The sequence below is a fragment of the Chanos chanos genome, chromosome 6 (assembly GCF_902362185.1).
Source record: "Chanos chanos chromosome 6, fChaCha1.1, whole genome shotgun sequence".
In the NCBI taxonomy this organism is placed as follows: domain Eukaryota; kingdom Metazoa; phylum Chordata; class Actinopteri; order Gonorynchiformes; family Chanidae; genus Chanos; species Chanos chanos.
In genome coordinates, this window is record NC_044500.1 from 11,035,517 (window position 1) to 11,063,040 (window position 27,524).

The following is a 27,524-nucleotide window of genomic DNA, read 5'->3' on the forward strand; positions in this document are numbered from 1 at the left end:
ATATATTTCATATTAATGCAATGTTTTGAAAACCTACTCTTTTAAGTTATCCCTCACATTTGTAATGTTAAACAAATATTTCGTACATGAATATTAGATAATCCGACATTTGGCAACATTCACTTAATAGCCCTTCTTTTATCTATTTTCTTTAAAGAGTGCTATGATTGTTAGTTGCTAATAACAGTTAGTAGAACAATATCTTTTTTTCAAGCAAAACTGCATTATCAGAGAGAAAATGCTTCTAATTCAACAAATTTGTGTTTTTTAAACTCTGTCCTCGATTCTTATCCTCCGCTTTGTCATTTCGTGTTGCGAGTCGCAAAATTTGATCTTTTTCAGACCATGCAATCAAAATATCATTTCCCTCCCTTTCCCTTTCTCCGCCTTTGGCCCCTCAACACCTCCCACATCTTTGTAACTTCATGGTACTTTTTCAGCCCGTGTTCAGTAAGGCTTAGCTGAACCACATGACTCAGGCGAAGTTCTGTATCGTAAAACAACCCCTCCAGTGTCCCGTCCTACACCCCGGTGAGGGTCTCGGTACAAGTAGCGATCTCGTCACGGGTGGAGAGTTGCCTCTGGCCCCGTCGACGGTATCGGCGCGGCAGAAGGAACAGGCGTTTGGCAGCCGTGCGGTACTTGTGGGACATCAGGTTGTAGAGCACGGGGTTGATGGAGGCACTGAGATAGAAGAGAACCATGGAGGCAACGTTGAAGTCCTGGCTCACTCGAGCCGTGTGGTAGTCGTCGACGTGCGTGAAGAGGTTTCGGCCGATGTGGAAGGGTAACCAGCAGATGGCGAAGGCTATGACGACACCAACTGGTGAAAGCAGGAGAGGATAATGAAAGAAGAGTGTCAGAGAGAGAGAGAGAGAGAAAAGCATCGACAAGAACACCTGATCGAATCCTAAACCTGTCCCAATTTCTTGACACTTTAGCCAACCTCAAACCAACATTATTAACCACATTTAAGACAAATTTTCAACCATAGCTTTGACACCATTTAAAAAACCCCATGGTCTACAGGCCCAGCTCAACCGACGTTATGATTTGTGTGAAAAGACTATGGTTTCACATAGAATGAATGTTGTGTTTGCATCAAGAAGATTTAGAGACTTGCAAGCTCATCACCCTCTTCGCTCCTCTAGATTATATCAAAATCAGGGCACGGGCTAATACGCAGCCTCATTAAGACTGATTTACGAGGACCTCCAATGACAATTTAATTTGAAATTCATCAGATGCGGCACTGGGGCTGTGTTCTACTGTTCTGTTGCGTTAATGGAGGACATTAATATAACATTAGACATAGCCCGATTAAATATTTACAGACAGCAGAACATGCTTTTGGATCTTACGGCAAGAGTTTCGATACCGCAAGCTGAGAGGGTAATCAAATAAATCATACAGCCATTTAAGATGTATGAGTGTGGCAAATCATGTTCACATTTCCAGAACGATCACTGATTTAAATAACAAAAGAATTACTCCAGTGTTTTTCCTTGCCTCACATCTGTTGTTTTGGAAATCGTTTGTTGAGAACATTATGGAAATTTTGTGATTGTTTCGTAATGATTTTCATTCACGGTATCTCATCAATCTCTCATAGTCATTTTTTCAGCACATACAATTTCACTGAGAGCTAGTGGTCATGCTATAGACACTGGCCAGTACAACAAACTATACTGATACAACTATATCTTGCTCTCTCTCTCTCACTAAAAGAGAGAACTATTTTTGCATAATACATGATAGAGCAAAGGGCAACTGAAATATTTTAAAAGGAGAGTTTTCTACCATCGCATACTGGCTTGAATTCTTACTCAACTCACGGTGACCATTTGTGGAAACTATTTTACAGTATAACTGTTTCTAATGTCTCAGCATCTACTTCCATAACAAGCAGGTGCAACATCAAAGTAGGACTGCATAATTCACGCGTAATAATATCACAGGTTAAACGGCTCACCCAGGAGTTTGATGGTCTGCCTGTGAGCTTTCTGCCTGGCAGCTGTGCAGGGTCCGTGGAGTTCGTTACGTGTCTTCCACAGTCTTCTACCGATGGAGCCGTACAGGAAGAGCAGACAGAACATGGGGCAGAAGAAGTAAGCAGTGGACACCCAGATGGTGGTGTGGAGCAACCCAGAGTCGATTGCGTAGCTGGTGTGTTTGCACTGTCTCGTGTCTGGATCCGGCTGCGTCTCGTTTTCGTACTCTACCCCCACCAGAAAGAACATGGGCGCGGCCGAAAGCAGGGCGAAAGTCCAAAGGGCAAGGATCACATACTTCACCCTTCGTTTGGTGACCACCACCTTGGCCTTGAGCGGGAAACAAATGGCCAGGTAGCGTTCCATGCTGAGCGCGGTGATGTGGAGTATGGTGGCGTAAGTGCAGCCCTCGTTGATGTAGTGAGACAGACGGCAAACCAGCTCACCGAAGACCCAGGGCACGTACTTCCAGAGACGGTAAAGGTCAAAAGGTAAACTGAGGAAAATGACGAGATCGGATACAGCCATGCTGGACAGGTAGAGGTTGGTTGTAGTCTTCATATCTTTGAAACGTTGGATGATGAGGATGGTCATGGTGTTACCGGTCACGCCGATGATGAAGAGCAAGAGACAGATTATGGTGACGGGGATCAGAGTAGAACTCGGGAAGAGCGAGTCCCCGTAGTGATGATGATCCATGAAGGGGTCATCCATAGCGACTTGGTGTTTGTAGCTAGATCTCAGCACTAAAAGTCCAGGAAAAACACACAAAGTGAAATTTAAAGAAGAAAAAGAGAGAGGGCATGGAATGAACAGAGAAACCAGACAAAGAGCTGACTGCTTGAGAAACGAACGAGGGAAAGGGTTAGAAGAGGATGGGAAAAAAAGAATGAGAATGAGGAGAAGAAAAAGATAAAGAAGGGACAACGCGACAAAACGACACCCAGTGACATGGACGGACAAAAAACTCCCCCAAAAATCACCACTGAGCTTCCGTCTCAGACTAAAAGAGAATTTGACTTTCACTCACTACAGGCAAAAGGGGAGAGAAAAAAAATCCATGGTGATTTTATTTCTTGGGTGTACACGACTTCTTCATTTTCCATATATTGGAGAGCTTAGTGCGAGCTGAATTTAGTTCAAGTCTTGTCTGTTGAGTATGCCCTGTTGCTGTGTATCTCAGGAGAGAACAAAAAGGAGGATTACAGCTCGCATGAAGATGTAGTCTACGCTGCTCAGCCTCCTGAATGGAACGAAAGAGCATCTCCACTTGACTGCTCTTCGAACACTGGCTCTCTTTCCTCTGTGTGTGTGTGTGTGTGTGTGCATATGTGTATATGCTGAACCCATCAACATGTCTTGTTCTTAATCAAATAGTGAGAGTGACGGAGGAGGGGACAATGGAGACAGAGAAAAAGGGAGGGGGTGAGAGAGAGAGAGAGAGAGAGAGAGAGAGGAGGATGAAGTGGGGGTAGCTTTCCCATGTGCTTTTGACTGGAACAGGTCTCTCCTCGATTCCTGTAACAATTACAGGATCATTAGATAACATGCATCAAACTTACATAAAACAAAATGTTTTTGGCAACAATACTTCATAAATCCCATTTGAAAGCTACAAGGCTATCCCAGGAGATACAGAGTTCCTAATAGGAATATTTAGATTCATTTCAGATGAAAACTCACCCACTGTCAGTCAAAAATACAAAACAATATGATACATCAATGATATATTAAGAAAATCACTTTAAAAAAAAAAAAAAAAAGGGAGGAGGAAGTGGTCATCCATCTAAAACATATTTATGCGTTATTGTTGTCCATATAGTCCATCGACAAAGGCAGATGAGAAACGAACACTGTTTGCTTAGTGTCGTCGCTTTCTCTTACGCTTCGATTGCACCTTTTTAGCACAGACTCTACCCAAGACTGTGTGACTGACTCCATCCCACCAGCTATTGCAGCATCTGAGAAGTTTTATTAACCTTTGCAATTTACCCGGCAGCTGTGCAAACAGGAACAATGCACTCTGAAACAATTGTTCACTCAGGTAGTAGTATTACGGAATGCCATTTAAGACCTTTATCCCCTTGGAATATGTAAAAACATGGCATTTGTAAACAGATATAAATCTAAAAATGAAATGAGTACCATTCAAACTGAAAAAAAAAAGTACAAATATGGATCGGTTTACTAGGTGTATCATAATGGTTGTCTTGGCCAGAACTGTTTTATCAATGAATTGTCCAACCCTGTGGGTCTGAATGAAGCTCACGATTTATATAGCCTGGCTGTGGTTCACAAATGTAAAAAAAATAAATAAATAATAAAATAAACAAATACCATTCACTCCCCTGATTATAAATCCATCCACCACAATAGTGCTGTTCAGCCCTACTTCTGAACTCACAGACCCTGGTCATTCTTTGTGTGTGTGGGTGTGTGTGTGTGGGGGGGCAGTGCTTTTCCAAGAAGTTTACTGAAGAACGTGTTTGAAGGAGTCATGCTGTCTCTGGTTTGTATCTGAACCAGTCTGAATTGACAATCTTTTGTTTGTCATAGAGGAAAGATCCTATTTACTCCATTAGACAGCAGTGAGACAGCAGACCTGTTGGCCTGGCTCCACACAAAACATCTCAGTTATGGCTTTTACTCATCCGTCAACGAGTCTCAATGATGCAAACACCGGCCTGAAGGGAAGTTTGGGTTGGGTAAATCGTAAAGCTAACACACAAACACACACACACACACGCACACACACACACACACAAATCAATCAAGTCTATTTCTCCTTAGTGCCATTGGGTGAAGGCTCTCATTAAGTGTTGGTAGTAAAACTCAAAACTGGTCACGAAAAGGACCTTATATGAACTTCTATGCTGGTGTGGTCAATACCAGTCTTTTTAATTTAGTAATTCTGTTATGTTACATCAGCTGTTGCCATTGTTACAATATGACTGTAATATAATGCATTATCATGCATGGCCAATACTATACTGTTGCTGCAATACATGAAACAATAATAGACCTTTGACTAAACATTATTTTACCGTTTTGAGCATAGCAGTGGTGTTATGTGTTTTTTCAGTTTAATTGAATTCATGCTTGTTAGTGACTAGCCATTCATTTTCAGTACATTTCTTGATTCTTTCAATCAAATCTTGCAGAGTGTAGCCTTTGCCGACTGCGAGGATGATAAATCAGGAGCATGTGCAATCAGTAGCATTGTTCTCTGTTTGACTCTCAGGTCCACATTAGAGGCAAAGAGCTTTCGTATCCCTTAACAAGAGCCTCAGCTCTGCTGTTTCAAAAATATTGAGATAAACCACAGGAAGGATGTAGGGAAATTCTTCAGATGGTTTAACTGGAGTCCAATACTTGACACTCTGACATTGTGTGTTCATTTAGATTTCTGTTTGGCAGGAATGTGTACCGAACCATCGGAGTGAAGGAACGAAATCTAACCTCGTGCGAAAACACAGAGGGGTGGGAAAAGGACTAGTGTTTCTACAACGTCGAATGTTTTTACCCTGCTGGGTTAATTAGTTAATAGTTTTCATAAAAGCAGTTCCTAACTTCTATATGGTGAAAGCATCTTCAAAAGACAATTAAGAATTATAAATCTTTTATTGTGCATGGATTTTTCTGTAGATATCATGGCTATACAGATACACTTTAGATACATATTTATGATTATACATTTTTTTTTCCCCATAACGAACATTTTAAAGTGATATGTCTGGTAATATGTATAGTATAACAAATTTTTCATTTTGGAATGTATGATGTATGAGGTAACTGCAAACATTAAAATTACATAAAAATGGTCTCATTTTTGTGCATATTTCATTTATTTATTTATTTTTTTATATAGTTTTCTTTCTCCCATCAACCAAACGTAGTAACCTACCATGAGAGTTGTTAAAATGGCACACTTTGCAATTACATTTTATCACTATCAAAAATAGGAATTTGAAGTTTTTTTGTTGTTGTTTTTTTGTTTGTTTGTTTGTTTGTTTAATGACAAAGTAGACATCGGTAGAATATCTATTAGACCAAATCATGTGACTCATTTTTCTTTCAAGACTTCTTGCAGAATGTACCTGTAGATCGTAACTGTTGCGACAGCAATCGTATGCCCAAAAAAAACCACACACACACACACACACACACAACACTGAATCCTACAGTCCGACTGCCACACCGCTAACATGCAGTGATTTGCAATCAGTCACAAAGACTTAAACACACAGAGAAGGCAAAATTGCGATTCACAGGAAATACATGTATATTAAACACATTTCATAACTGCTTTTTTTTTTTTTAATGTTTTGAATGTTTGTTTTTTTTCAGGATATCTTTTTTTTCTTAGTTCTTCTGGAAAGAATTAACTTAAGTGTTTTCGACTTTCTTTAATAAAAAAATAAACTTCAAATGTGACGCAAACAAAGAAATCAAGGAAATCAGAACATGAATATTCTTTTCTATATTCAATACTCTCATAATTACGCAAACAAATTAATATCGATAAAAGTAAAAGGAAAAAAAACAAAAACAAACAAACTCTGTGTTTTCCTAAAACTAAAAGAATGAAACAAAACGACAGAGAAATTAAGAAATTACAAATTGAATTTCGAATTAGGAGTCTTCTGTGGTAATCAGTTTACATTGATAACTTTTTTTTGTTTTTTTTCTCCACTGAATCATTTTCAAGGACAAATTCTGTGGTACTACAATGTTAAAACACCCAAAACACAAGGAGAGCTAGCACATCCAGAGTGTGATCAACGAAACGCATCACAAGATCAAAGACGCATTCAGTCAGATATATATATATATATTTTTTTTTTTTTTTTCACTAAGGTGCCAGAGGTAACAACTGAAGGAGAGAGAGAGAGAGAGACAGAGAGAGAGAGAGACAGAGAGAGAGAGAATCTGGTAAGCATACATTATTTTTGTGCTGAACAACAATATTTTGGAGCTGAAGCAGCTGTATGATTGTAAAAACAAGCAACAGTATACCTACATGATAGTAAAAATAACTCGCTGTGTTAGTTTGGGTTTTTTTTTTTTGTTTTGTTTTCTCAATAGTCTTTTTTTTTGTTGTTTTTTCCTAACTCCTATACCAATCGATACTTCGAATGAACAGGTCCTTGTTTCGTACTGTACAAAAATATACTAACATTTCTCTAATCATTTTTGCATCCTTACACATTCTGAACATCAAAAAAAACCAAACGTTGGAAAGTGCTAAATGAATGTTCTCTAATGCGAACGAGAATATCCGTTTTTCTCACTTCTTCCTTTAAGTTACAGAGTAAATCGCGCCGGGAAAGAATAAATCCCTTTAGGGGCCTCCAGAAGCCCTGAGACTCCTCTCGACCCTAATGCCTTCTTCCGCTGGGCACGCAGGAAGGAGTACAAATCTCCACCGCGTGGTCACTGGCCTTCGGTGCCCAAGGTCCGACACAGCGCACGGGTAGAAAACTCCGCCCGAGGGCTGCTTTTTTTTTTTGTTTGTTTGTTTTTTGGAACACCGCTCAAAGTTTCATATTGGACAGTTTGACAACAGAAATTAAAAATATATAAATAAGATAAGGACTACGACTACACATATACATGGCTGAAGGTTACATAGACTTGCCGTTATCGATGAGTACGTTTACATAAATCATATTTTCTCAATCCTTCAATATCTCCGCCTTTTCTCCGCGCGTGTGTGTGTGTGTGTGTATGAGACGCAGGGGGAGCCTCAGCTCTTCTGACGAAGAGTACAGCACGGCAGAGAGAGAAGAAATGGATGGATACAGGAGAGAGCGAGCGAGCGAGCGAGAGAGAGAGAGAGAGAGAGAGAGAGAGAGGGAGAGAGAGAGAGAGGAGATGATGGAGAAAGTGAAAATGAAAAAGGTGTCAGGGCCATAGCAGTTCAAGCTTTCCTTCTCATTCCCTTCTTTTCAAGCAGCTCTCTCAACCACGCAGATGTGAGCGGAATAAAAAAAAAAAAGGAAATGGAAAAAAAAAAAAAGAAAAAAAAAAAAAAGACAAAACGAAAAGAAAGAAAGAAAAAAAAAAAGAAAGAAACTCAAAGAAGACAAAGCCTCGCGGCACTGGGTGGGGTGGGGGGGTGGGGGGCCTCATTTAATGACAAAGTACTGGATGACGAAAGCGATGAGGATGGAGATGACGGCGAAGAGCATGAGGATGAGGGCGGCGCACTGTTCGTCCGTCAGGCTTCGGGCGGGCCGCTGGGTCTCCACCGTCCTGGAGCCGCTGGCCGGTCCCACGCTCTCGCTGCGCTGGGGCAGGAGGGTGACAGTGGCACTGTACGGACCGCTCAGCTCCGGAGCGTCCTGGCACTGCCGGATGGCGCACACGCGGAAACGGTACTCGCTGTTCGAGTTAAGGCCCGACATCTGGTACGAGGTGGCCAAGCCCTTGTACACCTGAGAGAGAGAGAGAGAGAGAGAGAGAGAGAGAGAAACAAAAAAAAAAAAAAAAAAAGAGAGTTAGTGGACAGAATCCGTTTTATCCATCTAAACTTCAAGCGATCCTAATCCGTTCGGACGCCCAAATTCACCCTCTCCTTAACAAAACCTATCTGAGAAGATTTTCCGAGAAATCAACTTTGAGTTCTGAGGATGCGGCTTTCTGTTAAACCCCTGTAGCCCTTCAGCTCTTAAATCTCTCTCTTTTGTGTCATGCTAGCATTTCCCCCCTTGCCCCGAGGGGCTCGTTCGCCCTGGCGTGCAGCGGGAGTTGTCAGGCGGCGGTCGTCTGCTCTCCGCACCCTTCCAGTACTTTTCCACGAGGCACGGGGCGTGCTGTCTGAACGGCGAGGGCTGCGCCCTGGGGGCCGACTGCTCGCGAGCTCGCGATGGCAGTCATGTGGATGCGCTGCTAGTGTCACAGATAGCTCTGTCACCATGGTTCATCGACCGCGCAACGGAAAAAAAAAAAGCTTCAGCGTCCACGTCAACCTGGGACTTTCATCAGCTCCTGAGGGGAAAGCACTGTAATGCACTGTGTATCACCAGTTTGGTTAAAAAAAAATATATATATAAAGCATATCAACCATGGATTCAGTGTGAAATACTAGCAAACTGGTGAAATCTATCACGATTTCTGTCGCTGGAGGAGGAGGATAAGAGAAGCAGGGGCGTGGAGTGGTTTGTTAACGAGACGGAGTAAAGCGGCGTGTAGAGAAGAGAAGACAAAAGGACGGGCAGCGGTAGCGCGCTCTCAGCGAGGGGGGGGGATGAGTCATAGTGCGCTGGTTAGCGGAGAAGCATGAAGGCGCGTGTGCTCTGAGCGACGGGAACGCGGCGGGAGGACGGGCGCCAGCGCTGTGAGACCGCGTCGCCCTATCGGAAAAGCCTTCAGCTCCGCGCCCCTCGTACGGCGAAGCAGAGGGCGTTCTGCGGTTAATCCTGCGCCCGCAGGTCGACGCGCAAGCAAAACAAAGAACCCACAAAAAAAAAAAAAAATAAGACATCTTTTTGGTACATTCATTTGTGACTGTTAAGAACCCAATTTCAGACCAATGCATCTTTCATAAATGCAGTGATGACAGACAGCTAGATAGACTATTAAACACGTACAGAAAAATCTTGAAAATTTCGCTTCCGCACGAGCTTCCAAGTGTACGAGCCTGAGAGCGCGGGGGGAACGGAACGGAAGCCGCTGATGTGACCAATCAGCTTGCAAACGTTCTTCTCTAAGCGGCGAACGCACGGGGGCCGGGGATACGACTGCGGCGCACGGTAGCCAAAGAAGGGCGATTTGCTTGGAGACGACGAGCCATAATCGAATTGAGCGATGACAGAACAAAGTCGACGCATCATGCCCGGCCCATGTTTCAAGCCCTGTTATTTCATTAGGGTTACACATCCAGGACCATTACTGTCAGAGGGTGAAGCTAAATAGCCCACGATCCACCATTACTCCATGTTAGTATTCGATGATACAGTTTAACGCAACACATTCTGTCTCTCCCACACCTGTGACCTTTAGAAAAACAAAAGAGTTTGACAGAAAAGTCAATGACTGAGAGAGTACTCTATGATCTAAATGTTTGGTCTTTCCCAGGGGGCGAAGGGTCTTCCTGTTGCAGTCTGTGTATGTGAGGGTAGAAGTGAACAGATGGATTTGAAGGAGAGGAGGCAGCGAGGGGATATTGGATACCTGTTTGAAGTCAGAGTTTCCTGACATACACTGCAGGGTGTAGATGATCGGATCTCCTTTCATGGGCGCCAGGGCCTCCCAGGTGACTTCACAGGAGTGTTCGTCCAGACGCTCCACGCGCGGAGCTACGGCAAAAACCAACAAATAAACAAACAAACACACACAGTGCAGGAATTAGACGGGCAGAATCCCCAATTTCACATTCTGAAAGCCTGATCATGTCAACGTATCCACTACACATTAAGGTTTCACTCTGCTTTGGCTCCACCATCTCAATACAATCCTTTAGTCACCATCCTTACAAACAAGTGACCACATCAGTGTTGTACCACTGTGACTGCATGGAGCGATGAGAGAAAACTGAAAGGATCTATCTAAATAAAGAGAGAGAGAGAGGAGAGAGAGAGAGAGAGAGAGCAGCGTGTGTTGAGGGCGTGTTGATATGAGTGTTTATTTGCTGTGAGAGAGAGACTGAGGTGAGGCGTTGGCGGTGCGGTACCTTTGACCGGGGCGGGGGGTGAGCGGGGGGTGGTGAACGTGTAAACAGCGGAGAAAGGCCCTTCTCCCGCCTCGTTGAAGGCCTGGATGCGGAACGTGTAAGAGGTAGACTCGTTCAGCCTCTGCACTTTGTGAGTGTGGCACGGCCCTTTATACAAGCATATAAACCTGCACGGCAGACACACACACACACACACACACACACACACACACACACACACACACACACAAAGACGCACAGGAGAAAAACAAATCACTCTTTTCGTCGGAATAACGCGCACCCGCTCCGTCTGTCCTTAACTCAACCCAACGGGGAAGAAGAACTTCCCAATAAAGAAGCGAAGCGTGTCTGTCCCCCCCCTCCCCACTCACTATCAAACAAAATCAATGGTGATTTTTACCATGGCGCTTTTCTTTCCTCATAGAGATTAATTATAAAGAATCGCACAGGAGACGCTTTTTCCCTTCTTTTCTCAAGATTATTTAGTCACGTCTGGCTGAATTTAATAAGCCCCCGATTGTTTTTTTTTGGGGGTTAGTTTTTTGATTAGCTGTGCTCGGGTAAAAACGAACAATTTGTTGTGAATCGAGAACTCCCTTCACCCACCTCCCGTTCTTGTCCTCCATCTGGAGCTGGTACTGCAGGGAGTCGGAGGAGGCGGTCTTGGCCGGGCCGTCGCCCCATTTGAGCCTGAGGGTCTGGTGGCTGAAGGCGGTGCACTCCAGGCGAGGGGGGAGCGGTGGGAGGGGCTTGGTCTTCAGCTTAAAGGTGTGGCTAAAGGGGCCGGCGCCCAAGCTGTTCAGGGCCTGGATCCTTATCCTGCAGGGGGGGGGGGGGGGCGGAGACAAGCGCGTGTGCCGTGGATGGTTTTTTTTTTTTTTTGTGGTGGAGATTATCTGAATTTCTAAAAATCTCACTGAAGTAGGTATTCTGTAGACTTTTGCAAACATAATCCTGTAACTTTAAAAATGTATTTGCACTCTCTAGCAGTAGCTTGTAAAATACTGTAGATGCACAAGTTTACCATCAGGTGTTTATATTATTGAGCATGTCATACATCTGTCAGACTAATACTGTATTGTATTATTTTTGTATCTCTTCAGTAAGAGTAGCATATGATTTCGATGTGTATTTGACATGTAGCAGTAGTATGTGTTGTATTCTGTGTGTATGTAACATGTAGCAGTAGTGTGTGTTGTATTATGTGTGTATATGACACGTAGCAGTAACGTGTGTTGCATTCGGTGCATATGTGACTTGTAGCAGTAGTGTGTGTTGTATTCTGAGTGTTATGTGACATGTAGCAGTAACGTGTGTTGTATTGGGTGCATATGTGACTTGTAGCAGTGCTGTGTGTTGTACTCTATAGGAGTCTGACCTGTAGCTGGTGTCAGGCTGCAGGTTCTGAATGATGTATTTGGTGACGGGGCCGGTGAGAACAGGCTGTCTCTCTCCCAGGTCGATCAGGTAAGAGGTGATCTCGGAGCCGTGATCACAGGGAGCCTCCCAGCGGAGACCCAGGCAGGTAGACGGAGAGTAGAGCTGCGGCGCGGCCTCCTCCTCCTCCTCCTCCTCGTCTTCGTCTTCTCCTCTCTCCGCAGCGACCTCCTCTATCCTCATCTCCGACTCTCTGAGAGCGTGCACGCTGGTGACTGCAGCAGGCACTGAGCAGGGCGTCTGACACAGCACCACCTCACTGAAGGGTCCCACGCCAGCGACGTTCACTGCCTGCAAAGGCACGCGCGCACACACACACAGACACACACACACCCAAACACACGCACGCGCACACACAGACACACACACACAGACACAGCCACACACACGCACACACAGACACACAGACACACACACAGACACACACACAGACACACACACACACACACATAGACACACGCACGCGCGCACACACACACACCCACAAATACAAAGACTTCGATATGAGCTCCATACTGCAAAGGACTCCTACGAGTACTAACGATACAAAGGCCACATGGAATTCCGGACACGATGTGGAATTCCGGACATGATATGGAATTCCAGCAAAACTTCACTCCCTCACATTCAAAACTCTTACTGTACTCACTATCAAGAAACACTGCCCTCATTCTATCCCAACCTCCTGCAGTAACCAACAACAACCACTGAGTGGTGCTAAGGGAACACAATTGTCTACGATCACTTCACACGGAAGACTTTTCCGCTTCTCGACGGACTGAACGAATCACGGTTCACCGACGGATGGGGAAAAGAACATAAAATGGCAGCAGCTAACATTCCAGATGAACTGCGGTCCTCTTACCTGGACCCTGCAGAAGTAGTTTGTGGCTGGGGCCAGACCCTTCAGCTCGTGGCTCAGTGCGGCTCCCGTGAAACACACCTGCATGCTGCCCTCTGCCGCCCCCCACTCCAGCCGGTACTCTGACACCTGGGCGCCGTTACACTGCGGAACCTGCCGGGAGAGAACCGGGGGGGGCGGGGGGGTTAAGACGGGCGTGCTCGGGCTGAGCGCGGTTTGCTCAGATTCTGAGGGTGGCGATGTTTAATGTGGCGTGGGATGGAACAGAGGACGTGTGTGTGTGTGTCGTACCTCCCAGCTGACCACCGCGCACGTCGGGGATTTACAGACGACGTGGGGGGGCCGACACGCCTCGGGGGCCCCTGGTCCTGTGGTAACCTCTGTCCGTTCTGAGAAGGGTCCACACTGTTTTGGACAGACAATATATATACTCATGATTATGAGAAACAGTTTGATAACTAATGAAAGTGAAACAGCTAGGATATCACGGGCCTACTGAAAGTGAGACGTTTGTGTGATGCTTACCCCGGCTTTGTTGGCGGCGCGCAGGCGGAAACCGTAGACTCTACCCGGTAGCAGGCTGCCCACGGTACAGTCCAGCTCAGGTCCCTGGTAGACCTCCTTCCCCTCCTCACACTGAGGAGCAAACATCTCCACACTGTAGCCACACACTGCGCTGCCTCCATCCACCTGAGGAGGAGCTGAAAGAGAGAGTGAGAGAGTGAGTCAAGGTGTCACATCCAGAGTTTATCTTTCTCACACGTATCCACACACACACACACACACACACAGAGCACTGATGTAATCCTTGCACAGTGGACTTGAGAAAGGGTCAATGTCTGTAACATGTGCGCTCTCATGCACGCAAGCGCACACACACACACACACACACACACACACACAGGCAGCGCTCATGAAGTAAACTGTATTGATTATATAGTAGGGATGAGAGAGCTTACCCCAGCGTAGCTGAATCTCTCTTGCTTTGGGTTTGCCCACCACCCTGGGGGGTAGACAGGGACCAGGTGGTACAGCTGGAGTCTGGACCTGCAGGGTCTCTGACAGCTGATACACACACACACACACACACACACACACACACACACACAATCAGAAACAGCAGGATATATAGGATTAACAGCTGGGCGCATCTACAGGTTCACACACACTACATCCAAAACAACCATTAGCATATTTAGTCATTTCACAAAACCTGGCAAAAAAAAAAAAAAAAAAAAAAGAAAGAAAAGAAAAGAAAATCACGCCAATTATTCACATGCCACGGCGTCTCTGCATCACACAACGGCACAAAAATAAAGCTTAATATTCCCTGAGCCTTATTATTACCCCTCAGAAAATCTGAGAATTGCTTCACGTCTCTGCAGCGAGGGTCAAAACCGGGAAAGACTGATTTGGGGAATTAGTTTATGTAATAGTGAAGGGGTGTGAGCGGTCCACGGCCATGTGAGGTTTCCGTCACGTTTTTAACGGAGACAGGAGACAAGAACCTGCCAACATGAGTCATAGTTCTGCGTTGGCAAACTAAACAGCCCCACATTCCTTACCGAAGCGTCGACAGAACCATTACTGAGGGGATTATGCGAAGGAAATAAAAACCGATGAGTAGCTATCTGTACAGTGCCAAATACTTTCCATTGATAAAATATGCATTTTCTACAGACACTGGGAGAAGAGAAGAACGGAGGCTTTTTCGCTGGAGCTGGACAGAAGCCAAATTTGAAATGTGAATCGTGCCATTTTGTCACAGCGTGCTCTCTTATGAGGAATTGGAGGATGAAAACAGTAGGCATTGTCCGTTTATTAACTGAGCAGAAAACTGGCACTGAACGGCCCAGTGAAGGGAGATAATTACTCAGGTGTTACTGGTGAGAGAGACAGAGAGATTTGGAATAACTTTTTGCATAAAAAAAAAAAAAAAGACCTATTTCTTGCAGGGAAATCGAGGCTCTTTACAACCTACATTTATTTGGCTGTAATTTGTCTTCTGAGTGTATACCTGTTTGTGTGTGTGTGTGTGTGTGAGACAGAGAGATAGAAAGAGAGAGAGAAAGAGAACTTACAGAACTCTGGCCTCCCTCACTGATGCAATAAACTCTTGCTTGGTACGATCCGCCTGGCTTCAAACCATCGCACACACACTCCGTGACTGAGCCGCTATATACAAGCTCCCAAGACGACCCTTAGCACAAACACAAACACAAACACGGTATTAATTAGATAGCCGTTTAATTGTTTGTTAAATAAGGAGATTTGAACTTTGAGGTTTCGTGAGAACATACCCGCCAAGCCTTCAGAAAACTCCACGACGTATTTAGTCACTTCAGAGCCACCGTTGTCTTTAGGAGGATCTATAGGACAAAAAGAGAGAGAGAGAGAGAGAGAGAGAGACAAATGAACATTTCAACAGTTCATTCGCCAAGATCTGGTATATCAACGCATTAGAATCAAGCGTTATAAATCCGCTGTGTTAGGAGTGTATTTGATAACTGGGTACTAGAGCAACTAGCATCATGGTCAGATAGGCTTGGTGACAGCCAGACAGATGAAGCAACTGTTCGGCCCTGATACAGAAATCCCAGTGTAGGCAGGCCGAGTGTAGCGCTGTGTACTGACCCCAGGACAGTTTGAAGCTGGTAGGGTGCGGCTTGCCCTTCACCGTGGGCCTGGCGGGGCAGCCGGGTCTGTCTGGAGCCGTGGTAAACTCGGCCACTGGACTGGGGTTACTCTTCCCCTCCGTGTTATAGGCTGCCACCTAAGAGAACACGGATATCAGTCGACGCATTCAACTTCGCAAGGTTACAAAAAGCATTTTGATGCGCGTTTAGCAACGTGAGGGGAAAGATGATTTCATTCAAAATGGCTTTGGTTTATCCATAAACTGCACGCATGTCCTCTTCTGACTTTTTTTTTTTTTTTTTTCCTTCTATCTCCCAACAATCCAATCAATTTACTAGGTTTTTGTAAACTGGACTTGCATAGAAAACGGCGCGTCTGAAGACGGCGGAGTTAAGTGCGGTGTTTTTAACTTTGGTTCTCAATAACGAGATCCAAAGCACACATATTGCTGCATCTGGGTATCATACCGAATCCAGCACTCTCTCTCTCTCTCTCATCCACACGCAACCGCGTCACTGCTAAGGTCATTCAGTCTCCAGACTCAGCCTTGACTCTGTATGTGGGAACTCTGCCGCCCACTGACGCTCTACACTGACACAGTGCGTCTTTACGAGCACATCTCTCCATTCAAGACACAGAAGAATACGTTAGAGGTGTAGGGGGTGGATCTCTGGCGATGGTGGGTCCCCCCCGCACGCATTACGTGTGTCAGGCTCGTACCGCGATGCCTGCTGATGTCTAATTGGAGCCGCGAAAGGACGGGGCGGCTCAGGATGTAATTAACGTCTGGCTCATCGGGGTAACTGGCAGATGACTTTAGTCCCATTAATGCCGTTTTGTTTTTTTTGTTTTTTAAATTTGTTCCACGACGTCATGCGTTCGGGTTGGTCTCTGACAAATATCAGATGTTATCTTCTGTTTCCTAAGCTACAGAGCTGCTTACTGCAACAGGTGAAGGCCAGCACTTCGGTACTGTTTCATGACTCATAGAATAGAGAGAGAGGGAGAGAGAGGGAGAGAGAGAGAGGGAGAGAGAGAGAGGTACCGACAGAGGGCGAGAGAGAGAGAGAGAGAGAGAGAGAGAGAGAGAGAGAGACTGAGGGGAAGAGAGAATGGGAGAGAGAAAGACAGACAACGCAGTCCAGTGACTCTGCTGAGAGCTCCCTAAAGCAGCTGGGATCATTAGAGTTGATATCCTGTAGTAATGTTAAGTGGGCATTAGAGGAAGGAGCCAATGGCAAACATGCCTCACTGTCCATAGAGCTGACAGGCTCTGTGTGTGTGTGTGCACGTGCACGTGCATGTGTAACATGATTTCCCTATATGCCACACATCGACTCATGCCATTACCCTAGAAGACACATGACACATACAGACTCATAGCAACATTACACACACACCCACACGCACCCCGCCTTCATGTAAACACGTAAACACACAAACACACGCGAACACAAGCTGTGCTCATTAAAGAAGTGGTGTTCGTTAAGCTGTCGCGAAACGCGACGCGAGAGCAGGTCTACAGAGAAAAAGCTTTTCTTACCCTGAATTTGTACTTGGTGCTTCTGTGAAGATTCCTTACTGTACACGAGAGTTCGTCTCCATCGTAGCTCGGCTGGAAGCCATAGCCCTGTCAGAGAGAGAAAGAGAGAGAAGGCCAACATCCCTCTTTTTAAAAACCAGTTAAAATAAACCGCTCAACTATAAAAATCCATTTGTTTTTGGCTAAGCTCTTGTAAAACTGGATTAGGCTTCTTCTCGAAGGCTGTTTTGGAGAGTTAGTTCTAGAACCATTGTGTCTACCGGGAGGAAGCGCGTGGGAGTGTGCGGAGCCCCATAATATCATTTCGCCCGAATAACAGGCATCGTGCAAATAAAGCTGCATTCAATAAGGCTGCACGCGCGTGGCGGATCGTGTCTTTGTTTCCGCGTCTTCGTTTCTGTGGGTGTGTTTTAATGGAGGAGAGGGACGCTGAGGTAAACCGATCAGCCTCAACCAGCTAAGAGTGTAAGATTTGTCGGTAGGAGGAAGAGGAGGAGTGCGTGAGCGCGTGCGTGCGCGCGTGCGTGGCCGTCCTCACCGAGCCTTCCTCCTCCATCTCCAGGACGTAGCCGATGTCGTCCTCCTTCGGCGAGCCGGCTGGCCTTTGCCACTGCAGGCAGAGCCAGGTGACCCCTGCCTTGACCAGCTCCAGGCAGGCCGGAGGTGAGGGCACGCTGCAGGACGTGAAAAAATCCACCGGCTTGCTGAACTCACTGAAGAGAGAGAGGAAACACAGAGGGGGAGGAATTCAAACGCACGCACCGACACACAAACAAAAGGGCGGCTCCTACCTCACGGAACATTTACTCAACGCCGAGGAAAGGGTTTATACCCTGTTCACACTACCTACTATTACCGGTCTCATAAAATACTCAGACTAGTAGACTAGACCGCTTCTTACACAAAGCACCCCACCTCCCTTTTCTGCTCTGAAGGTGAAAACAAAAAAAGAATAATAGATTAAACAGCTGTCAAAACCGCTCCGTTAAAAAACGGGCTTTGTCCTTCTCACATTTCATCCTTTATATCTGCTATCTTGGAAAAAAAAAAATCTTTAAAAAAAAAAACTAAATAAATTCACATCTTTTCTGTGGCCTCATACTAGACTTTATTTGTGAGGTGAGTGAATCAAAGAAGGAGAGTAAGACAGGATGAATGAAGAGAAAAAGGAAGAGGTAAGAAATGAAAGGAGAGAACAGTGACGCAGCTTTCGCTCTGAAACACGGTTGGAGGGACAGGAGAGTCAAAAAAAAAGGACCAGTAAGGGCTTGTCTAAAGTGTGACAGTCTATTTAAGTTTGTCATTCAATTCCAGCACTTTCTGAAGGGAGAGCGAGGACTACCTGGTGCCCATGTCGTTCTTGGCGGCGAGGCGGAAGGAGTATCTGGAGGCTGGTGAGAGTTTGGTCACCCTGTACTGCTTCTGAGGTCCATAATAGCATTGTTCAAACACGCCTGTTCCTTTCCCCTGCACGCACAAGTCACACACACACACACACACACACACACACACACACACACACACACACAAGTCTGAAAATGAGAGGACTTCAAACAAACCTACACCAGCACACACATCCACAAACAGGAAGGGCACGCATCCACAGAGAAGGACTTAAAGCACGCTCTGGTACTTTTACAGGAAGTATAAAACTCAAACGTGACATTACCTCATCCCACTGTAAAATGTAGTTTTGGATTTTTGAACCATTGTCACACGGAGCCTAGGAGGACACAGAAACATTTGTCTGGGTGATATAGAACATTTCTCTGATACATGATACATGCTGTTAGAAGTTTATATGCATTGTGTGTGTGTGTGTGTGTATGAACCTTCCACTGTAGAACGAGGGTGCTCTTGGTGCCGCTGGCCTTCCTGGGCGGACTGGGGGTGTCTGGTTCACAGCTGAGTGTAGTGAAGCTGGCGGGCTCTGACGGGCTGCCCTGTAAACACTTACACAGGGCCTGGACCCTGCGCATACAAACACAGCCCAAATCAGCACACATGCGCACACAGACACCGACTCTCACACACGCACACGCACACGCACACGCACACTCACACGCACACGCACACACACACGCACACACACACACGCACGTGCACACACGCACACTGCCTAAACACTCAAACAGCAATGTACAAACTATGTCAAGTACAATGACATGTGTTTACATTCATTTTATTCATGTGTCTTTCGGAGTTGCATTATTTATGCAGACAAAAAGCAGTTAAGTCTGACACAGAGTCCAACACACAAACAAACAGAAAGCACAGACCTGACGTGGTAATCTGTTGCTGGTCTGAGATTGTCTAACGTTGCACTTAGCTCTTCGCCGCTGATCAAAAACAAAAGAACAAAGAAATCTTTAATGAGCCAAGGGGGGGTGGGGGGGGAGAGAAAACCCATACAACGCTCAACAGCAAAACCGTCGCCACAAAGACCGACACAACACTCAACAACAAAACCAACGTCACAAAGACCAATACAACACTAAACAGCGAAACCACTGTCACAACAAAGTGTTCACAGACATTGAAACCGCCCCCACCCCCCACCCGGTGTGGCGCGCCGTGGGCAGACTCACCCGTACGCTGTCGCATATTTGCCGTCTTTGCCGTTGTACGAGACCGAAACCTCGTAGGTAAAGCGAAGCTCCGGCGTGGCCTTTTCTCCGTCCTTCCTCTCGCCCTCCTCTCCCTCGCCCTCGGGTCCTCCCACCGCCACCCAGCTCAGAGAGGCCCCCCGCGCCTGAATGTCCGTCACCTGGAAACGCCGTGAAGTTAGGGGACGCTCCATGAACAAGCGTTAACGACTGTTCTGGTTTGGATTGGCGACGTTAAGCTGAAATGACTTTGGTTTTGTTGCCCTTTGAGAATATTTCATTCAGTTACAAATGCTGAGCAAAGAAGCCATGGAGTTGGGTATTAAAAAAAAAGAAAAAAAGGGAATAAATGGGGGTTTCGGGATCCTGCCAAAACAAAGGCGGAACTGCATTATTCTACGAGAGACGGGGTCTGGAGTTCTAAATATAACTTCATTCCAGTTGAGAAAAAGTGTCTGCTTGAGTTATGATTGCCTGACTTACATTTTGGGTCTTTCACTAAAAATAGCCACAGTGTAGGAGTGGAATGCACATATAAAAAGGAGATTAAAAAAAAAAAAAGAAAGAAAGAAAAAAATAAAAACCAAATCTGGCCTTGCTAGGTCCACATTCCTCCTCTGTGCCATACACCAAACCTAAAGTTATTTCTCGATCCGAGCCATGAAGGTATTCACTAAAGACCCTTGTCACTCACTCCTTTTTCTGTTCTATTTGAGCTCCTGTTTTATTCGGTACTGTTCTTTGGTCTCTGGTGACACCACTGACGACAGAACTATCCTTCACACACGACGGGTGACGTTCTATTGACTGCTGTACGCGTACGGTAGGAATCCTTCAAACATAGGCTTTGCATAAAGAAACCACCCTGAGTTTTATCATGTCTGCCTCCACATTTACTTTTCTATGCATCTCTCTCACTTTGCTCCTCCAACTCTAGAAAAATCTTAGACATGGACTAATGGCAGTAATAAACAATAAAAAGACGATGTCATCATAAAAACGGTTCTAGGATATGTTGGGCTGAGCTGAAGGGAATTATCGTCCTGGTCTATGAGAGAGCTGAATCAGGCCTACATGTACATCTTTTCATGTTCTATAAATGAGTGATCATTAAGGAGATGCAAACACAGCACGCTATTCCATGGTCTAAACCAGGTGTTCAACATTTGGCACAGGGAGAAACGAACTCCCTATGGTTCACGGTTGATATTCAATGAGATGTCAGCTAAACTGGACACCCATTCAAGTTAACATCGAGATTTACAAATCACATGTCTGTTCTAATGTACGCTGAGTGGGAAGGGAGTCAAAGACAAAGTGGTCGTTTTGATCAATTTGTTGCCTTAATGCAGTTTGTCAAAAAGAAAAAAGGCCCCCTGATCTTACAGTATGATGAACTATCATTTCTATTGTGTCCATTCTTCAAATGGATCATAGTGTTCATGTATGCAAATGTACTCACCACTGGCTTGCAAATGCTGTTCAACAGTTCTTGTAGAGCCTTGGTCTCTTCATCAAGCTCTGTGAGAAAAAAGAAAAAAAAAAAAACGCAAAAACAACATATTAGGATTTTAGCTAACATCAAAAGACCAAAACAAAAACAGGCGCTGTACTTTTAAATTCTATAACAACATCCATTCCTACAGGTGTTCTATCCTCAAGGACTCATGACCTCCAATGGGGAGAATCCTATAATCATATAATTCCTTTATGTCGGTTAGTTTCATTCCAGTCTAAGCAGCATAGCGTTTATAGAAATACTGTGAGTGTGCGTAGGCTAACAGGACTGACGCTGAATGTAGCTCATCGTGATTCTTTAGCTGCTGATTCTCGGTCGCTCTGACACTCTGAAAGCGTGACGCAAGCCAAGACGAGCCCGTTCATAACTGAAGCGTCGGACCGCGCTGAACAAAGCGCGGAGGATCGGCGCGAAGGCGCGAGCGAATGGAGGGTGGGCCCAGTTAGATCTGATAAATGAGTGGGTCTGTTCGACCGTAATGAAGACTAATGTCAGCCCTGTTAAGGTCCCCTCACCTCCACCGCCACCGGCTGCTGTGGCTAATGAGGCAAGAGACAAGCGGCCGGTCGGTGCTGACCACATACACGGGGGGAGGGGGGGTGGGACCAAGACCTAGACACGTCCCCGCACATTGGGCTTTTTGGCCCGTCATTGGCTATTCCCCATCGTTTCCTCTTGTTCGTCCAATGGCTCGCATCGCTTTTCAGGACACTGAGATAGCATGTCGATTTCTTTTTTTTTTTTTCTTTTTTATCCACTTAGTGAACGCAGCGTCCCATCATGTTTTCTATTACCAGCTACACTTTCTTAGAGTACTTACAAACAGTTAAATTTAGGTATTTAGGGACGTGCTTTCCATGCTTTTCACCCCAAAATGATCGTCTTCTATTGTAGCAGAGAAATACCCTATCAGTTACCTCCAGGCTCTGTGCTTTTCCCAGGGCCTGGTTTGTCCAGACTACCCACTGTAGTACTGCTCTGGCCCTGTTCTTCCAGCCCTTTACCCCCCAGCCCGTTCTGGACGTCGGCCGCGGGGGGGGTCCCGCGGCTCTTCTGCGGCGAGGGAGGGGGGCTGTCCTTGGTGGGGCCCAGCCCACCCCCTTGGCCGCCCTGTCTCTCTTTGAGCTTCTTCTGCAGACGCTCGTGGGCTTTGTTCGTTCTCTCGTCCCTGTGAACAAACGTTGGCCGCCCGTGTGTGGGGTGATTATCTGCAGAAACTGGAATAAAAATACACAGAGACTTACACAAACAGTACACACACACACACACACACACAAATACACATTGATAGGAACAGTTGCTGTTTGCGTTTCAGCTAACCAAGGTGCGTGTGCATGTGTGTGTGTGTGTGTGTGTGTGTGTGATGTACTGGGTGAAACTGAGACTTGCGTGCAGCTGTGTGCGACCTGTGTTCTACTTGTGGAAACACAGGCAAAACCACCACACGGCACAATTTGGCCTCTGAGTAATGATGAAGAGAAATGATGAAAACCCTCAACGTCTCTGAACAATTCCCACTCTTAGATTTTTTTTGAGATATATAAATCAGAACCCAACCTGATGACAGTTTTAAAGCCCACATTAACCCAACCATAAAAAGCAAAAAAAAAAAAAAAAAAAAGCTTTTTAAAAACATCCTGTTGTGATTGGTTTTTGATTCTGTCTCAAGCTTTTCTCACAGCTGGGAAAAAGCAGTAGCTGTAGTCTGTTTTGTGGGATTGAATGAGAGCTTGACTGATCATTTCAGTTGTTTGCACAGTTCATTGGTCTGATCTGAGAGAGAACCTGACAACCAACTTATTCTCAGGATTCTTTTGGCAGGGGAACATTAAGGAGAAATAAGAGCGACGTGAAGAGGTTGTTCAATTCAAGTCGGCGAGTTCAAATCAAAGCGTTTTCTCGACAGCTTTAAAATATACGATGACAACAATAATATTTAACTGTCAATATATTACAACATATCTCGGAAAGTACAGGATTTTAACTACCGAATTATTGTAATCAATTTTTTTTCCTGGTAAAAATCTTTCGGCCATTTTACGAAACCTATGCATTATCGCCATCAATACAGTGTTGTATTTGTGTGAGAGAGATAAACAGAATGCAGGACCCCTATGGCCCTGACAGCATGTGGGCTAGATTTAACCGGATAGATGGTGCTTGTCTGTGTGTGTGTGTGTGTGTGTGTGTGTGTATACAAACAGTCAGCACTAGGAAACTTACTGAGGTCTTTCTGGATGTTCATAAGTGTGTGCTTAAGTGATTTTGCGTGTGTGTGTGTGTGTGTGTGTGTGCGCGTGTGTCACATACAGATGAAACTGGGAGATATACTGAAGACTTAAGTGCTTATATAAGAGTGAGTGTGTGTGAAAGAGAGAGAGAGCGCGAGAGAGAGAGAGAGAGTGTGTGAGAGGGAGACAAAGTGTTCTCACTCATCTGAGCAGTGATGGGACTTAGGGGTGTGTGTGTGTGTGTGAGTGATAAAACGTGTTTAGAGGAGTACTCACGCGGCTCTGAGTAGATGTGGGCTGGGTGGTACTGAGAGATGTACTGAGGGTTCATGTCCCCAGCGCTGCCGGCCATGCCTGAGTACAGGTGATGGGGAGGGGGCATCATAGCATGGGGAGGGGGGATGAAGGCAGGCAGATGAGCATGGGGTGGTGGAGGGGGTGGGTGGTGCAAGGGAGAGTGCCCCCCCGGGTGAAACTCTGTCTGAGGTAACACCAGAACTCTCCGTACCCCATTCTCCTCAATAATCTAATATAGTCCAGCGAGAGAGAGAGAGAGAGAGAGAGAGAGAGAGAGGGTGGGGGTGAATAAAACAGATTAATGGTACAGAAGAGACAGAATCGGACAAAGAGATATTTCTGAATGAAAGTAATGAACACATTTTAGAAACCTTCACGTTTCCATTTAAATGGAAACGAGTTCATCTCATGAAAATGCGTGTGTGCTCTGACAGGAAAGTCCTGAGTCGGAAAGGCCCGTGAATGATGGACGTACCTGTGAAACGTAGCCAGGAGGCACATAGATTGGAGGCACTGAACCGTTTGGGGACATCATGGGAACCTGAGCAGGACCTGAAAAGTCCATTAAACACAAGTGGACTCCAATTCAAAACCACATACAAATACAACCTGTTAAACACGATAAACATCAAACACACACACACACACACACACACACACACACACACATATATATTATTAGACCTGTCTTGCTGTTGTGTGGTACTGGGAGCCTGAGAGAACACAGTAAAAGCTCCTTTTTATTAGGCCCTAAACACAGCGTTAGTAAGAGAAGTCATTGTGATTGGCTATTCATTTTCAACAGGTACCCTCGGTGTGAGTTGTACTTTGTGTGTTTAATGTCCCTCTCCCTCCGTAAGAACACACGCCACAGCGGGCATTTAAAAGCTTTATAACAGACAGAGATAAACCTGCAGTAAAACGTTATGTTCTACAGTAAAATACGGCCCCTGAGGTGAAGTTACAACAGACTGTTAATGCGGAGACTGGTGTGTTTGTAGAGAGAAACTGAGCACTCAGCCTGACAGACAACAGACTGAAACACACACGCACGCACACACACACACACACACGCACACGCACACGCACTCATTCCCGCACATGCAAAAACATACTGCCAAGCTGGCACTTTCCTGCTGAACTCAGAACAGGCCAAGAAGAAATGATCAGCACAGAGGAAGAACACACCACAAGTACATACACACACACACACACACACACACAGAGAGAGAAAAAAAAAATACACACACAGACCTCCCACTTGCTCAGACGGTGCAGTCTTTTCACTCATACTGAGTATGCAGACCAAGGGAGAAAATAACAGTTTTCCATACAAACAGGAAGTGTAGCATGTGCTTGTGTGTGTGTGTGCGTGTTCCCTCCCCTCTGCCTCTCCTTAGTGGTCAGTTTGCATGCTCCTCCCCTCAGCAGAGTCACAGGTAAGCTGGAAGGCCAGCTCAGCACTAAACCGACCTCCGGATATCAGAACAGCGCCCCCTGCAGTACACCACCACACTTACACAAATTATACAACTTACGTAATACACACTCGGTCTTTCCCACCGAGAGACGTGAAGTACATTGTTCTACTAAAGCAGCAAAGAAATTCCCACTGCTTTGATACTCCCTCAGATTAGATAAATGCACGACGGTTTCACAACGAAAGCGACATTTAAAACAAACACGGGACAGAAAAAAAAAAAAAGATCTCCTTTCAAAAAGAAAGGCAAAATGAACAGATAAGAAGGTGTGAACGAGAGTTCAAACATTTGATCGCGCCTGATCACATTTCCTGTATCAATACGCTGACAGCAGCTCTAAAAAAAAAAACAAAACAAAAAAAAACCCCTTGCACAAACCCTCTGCTGCTTCCACTAATAACAAACCGGCCTCTAATTCTCGTTTTTTAATTTTTCATAACGACACCCGTCATCTCTCAGCAGCCTGTTATTGTGGAAATTTTACGCTGCGTGAAAAAAAAAAAAAAAAAAAAAAAAGATTGTAGACCAAATAAGAAAACATTATTTTCAAAATATCCCGTACAAGAAAAGGATACAGAAATTGCCTGGCTGCGTGACGTCTGTGTGAGTCACTGAGGTACTGCGCTGCATACATAACCACAACTCAGAGTGTCTCCAGCGGACGAAACCTGGGTCACGGAGATCCGCCCGGGTCAAACAGGCCAAAAAAACAAAACAAAACAAACAAAAAAAACCCCAGCCTTTTCTTTCTCGAACCAAGGCCGGTGCGGCGGGATATCGGATACCTCTTTGTAAACGAGCGTCGTAAACAAGAAACCGAATGCCTTTTTTTTTTTTTCTTCCCATCAGTACATTTGGCTTTTTGTTGTAGCTTTCGTTAAAAAGGTGTGAACGCAAACATAAAAACAAAAGCTCCCTTCGCTCCTGCTGATCAGTAATTGAGCGTTCACCCTAAACCGTTAGCTCAAGGTGTGTGCCTGCATCTGTGAGATCTTCTGCAGCTCTAATTAAAGATAAGTGCACGCATCTGTCGACGCTTGAGTCACCCTTCCAACATCAATTACTCTTTCCATTTCATCTTCTTCCAAATTTTCACTTGTTTGTTTTCCCACCCATTTACCCAATGCGCTAGATAATAACAGTCCAACTGCTGGAAGTCGGTAAAGCGTGCGTCAGCAGACAGGTGCGTGTGTGTGTGCGCGTGTGTGTATGTACAGTTTCTTACTCTTAAATGCCTGGTGTTTAACTTCATAAAGCGTTATGGTATAGACTAGATATTATAGGATTGCATGTGCTTGACACTATGTTTTGGGGGGGGGGGGGGGGGGGGGCGCTGGTATGCTGACAACACATCACCTGAAAGAAGCTGGAACGACACATTCAAACTTTTAAGCATTATGCGATGCCCTAATGGTTTTTCCCAAACCTGGCTGCTTATCAACTTTTTTCCGCCATGTTCTGCAAAAAACGTATTTGTCTATTTTTTTTTTTTTTTTTTAATGTGTCGCCCTTTCTCCTTTGGAAAATATGGACGTTATTAACTTCCGCACATCTCGAATGGTGTAATCTACCGAATAAACCTTTCGTATTATATTGAGTCACGGAGGGGGGTGTGTGTGGGGGGGGTAGGCGAAACACAAAGCTGCAGGGCTTGGCTTTTAAGACTTCATTTCACTCCATAACTCAGATAATTAGGCCCCTTCATTAAAAGCCAAACACTAATGTACCACTGTATATTCACACGTCTGTCAAAAGAGCCATCGCTATTATCTCTTTACTTTTATGTGGAGAGATAAGAGTATCTCTGAAGCATCTTTACAGATAGTGAGTCTGTCTAATTGATGGGCAATGACTCACGCTCCTGCATTGGGCCAAGGGAAAAATAAAGGCGGACATTTAAGACTGGGGCGGGGGGCTAGATAGATAGATAGATAGATAGACAGATAGACAGACAGACAGACAGACAGACAGAAGAGAAAGAAAGAAATAAAGAAAGAATGGAGAGAGGCGTCTACCTGACCTAGGAGTGGTGTGTTTGTTTGACTGAATTAGTTAGACATCGATTTCAGATTATAATATCGTCCGGCGTGGGCGTCCGGAAACTGGAGCAACTGACGGCAACTCCGTCCAATGGGCCTTCTTCCCCTTATCAGATCAAACACAGAGCAACGCCGCGGCACCTGCTCGCCTGGCCGACGGACCAAGACAAAGGCAGCTGTGCCGCGCGACGGGCTAGTTCACCGCGA

At 45.3% G+C, this 27,524-nt stretch overlaps 2 protein-coding genes across 3 annotated transcripts in view; both read right to left on the reverse strand.

Moving 5' to 3' along the window:
- Nucleotides 1–521: 521 nt before the first annotated feature.
- Nucleotides 522–2,705, reverse strand: mlnr (motilin receptor). Its single transcript, XM_030777417.1, has 2 exons — nucleotides 1,973–2,705; nucleotides 522–823 (listed from the first exon to the last, which is right to left on the reverse strand). The coding sequence occupies exons 1-2, from the start codon at nucleotides 2,703–2,705 to the stop codon at nucleotides 522–524; spliced, it is 1,035 nt and encodes a 344-aa protein (XP_030633277.1).
- A 5,378-nt stretch (nucleotides 2,706–8,083) lies between these two features.
- fndc3a (fibronectin type III domain containing 3A) overlaps nucleotides 8,084–27,524 on the reverse strand; it is a 43,959-nt gene continuing 24,518 nt past the window's right edge. Inside the window, exons 1-24 of one of the 2 annotated variants that reach the window (XM_030777399.1) lie at nucleotides 25,052–25,132; nucleotides 24,273–24,349; nucleotides 23,777–24,026; nucleotides 22,187–22,486; nucleotides 21,213–21,271; nucleotides 19,733–19,911; nucleotides 19,424–19,483; nucleotides 18,977–19,115; nucleotides 18,814–18,867; nucleotides 18,487–18,611; nucleotides 17,683–17,857; nucleotides 17,145–17,231; nucleotides 15,599–15,737; nucleotides 15,265–15,333; nucleotides 15,046–15,164; nucleotides 13,924–14,029; nucleotides 13,490–13,665; nucleotides 13,256–13,369; nucleotides 12,968–13,117; nucleotides 12,044–12,393; nucleotides 11,272–11,484; nucleotides 10,666–10,832; nucleotides 10,167–10,291; nucleotides 8,084–8,428 (exon numbers count right to left, since the gene is read on the reverse strand). In XM_030777399.1, the coding sequence (XP_030633259.1) occupies nucleotides 8,120–8,428; nucleotides 10,167–10,291; nucleotides 10,666–10,832; nucleotides 11,272–11,484; nucleotides 12,044–12,393; nucleotides 12,968–13,117; nucleotides 13,256–13,369; nucleotides 13,490–13,665; nucleotides 13,924–14,029; nucleotides 15,046–15,164; nucleotides 15,265–15,333; nucleotides 15,599–15,737; nucleotides 17,145–17,231; nucleotides 17,683–17,857; nucleotides 18,487–18,611; nucleotides 18,814–18,867; nucleotides 18,977–19,115; nucleotides 19,424–19,483; nucleotides 19,733–19,911; nucleotides 21,213–21,271; nucleotides 22,187–22,486; nucleotides 23,777–24,026; nucleotides 24,273–24,349; nucleotides 25,052–25,088 (3,579 nt within the window). In that variant the 5' untranslated portion in view covers nucleotides 25,089–25,132 and the 3' untranslated portion in view covers nucleotides 8,084–8,119. Of the gene's footprint in view, nucleotides 8,429–10,166; nucleotides 10,292–10,665; nucleotides 10,833–11,271; nucleotides 11,485–12,043; nucleotides 12,394–12,967; nucleotides 13,118–13,255; nucleotides 13,370–13,489; nucleotides 13,666–13,923; nucleotides 14,030–15,045; nucleotides 15,165–15,264; nucleotides 15,334–15,598; nucleotides 15,738–17,144; nucleotides 17,232–17,682; nucleotides 17,858–18,486; nucleotides 18,612–18,813; nucleotides 18,868–18,976; nucleotides 19,116–19,423; nucleotides 19,484–19,732; nucleotides 19,912–21,212; nucleotides 21,272–22,186; nucleotides 22,487–23,776; nucleotides 24,027–24,272; nucleotides 24,350–25,051; nucleotides 25,133–27,524 lie in introns of those variants that run through there. The other variant, XM_030777398.1, reaches the window with a different exon arrangement.

Bases quoted from the DNA above. Each gene is read 5' to 3' on its own strand.
- mlnr (XM_030777417.1), bottom strand. From the start codon at position 2,705: ATGGATGACCCCTTCATGGATCATCATCACTACGGGGACTCGCTCTTC. The intron at 824-1,972 runs GTGAGCCGTTTA...TGCTTTCACCAG, and splicing joins GCAGACCATCAAACTCCTGG to TTGGTGTCGTCATAGCCTTC.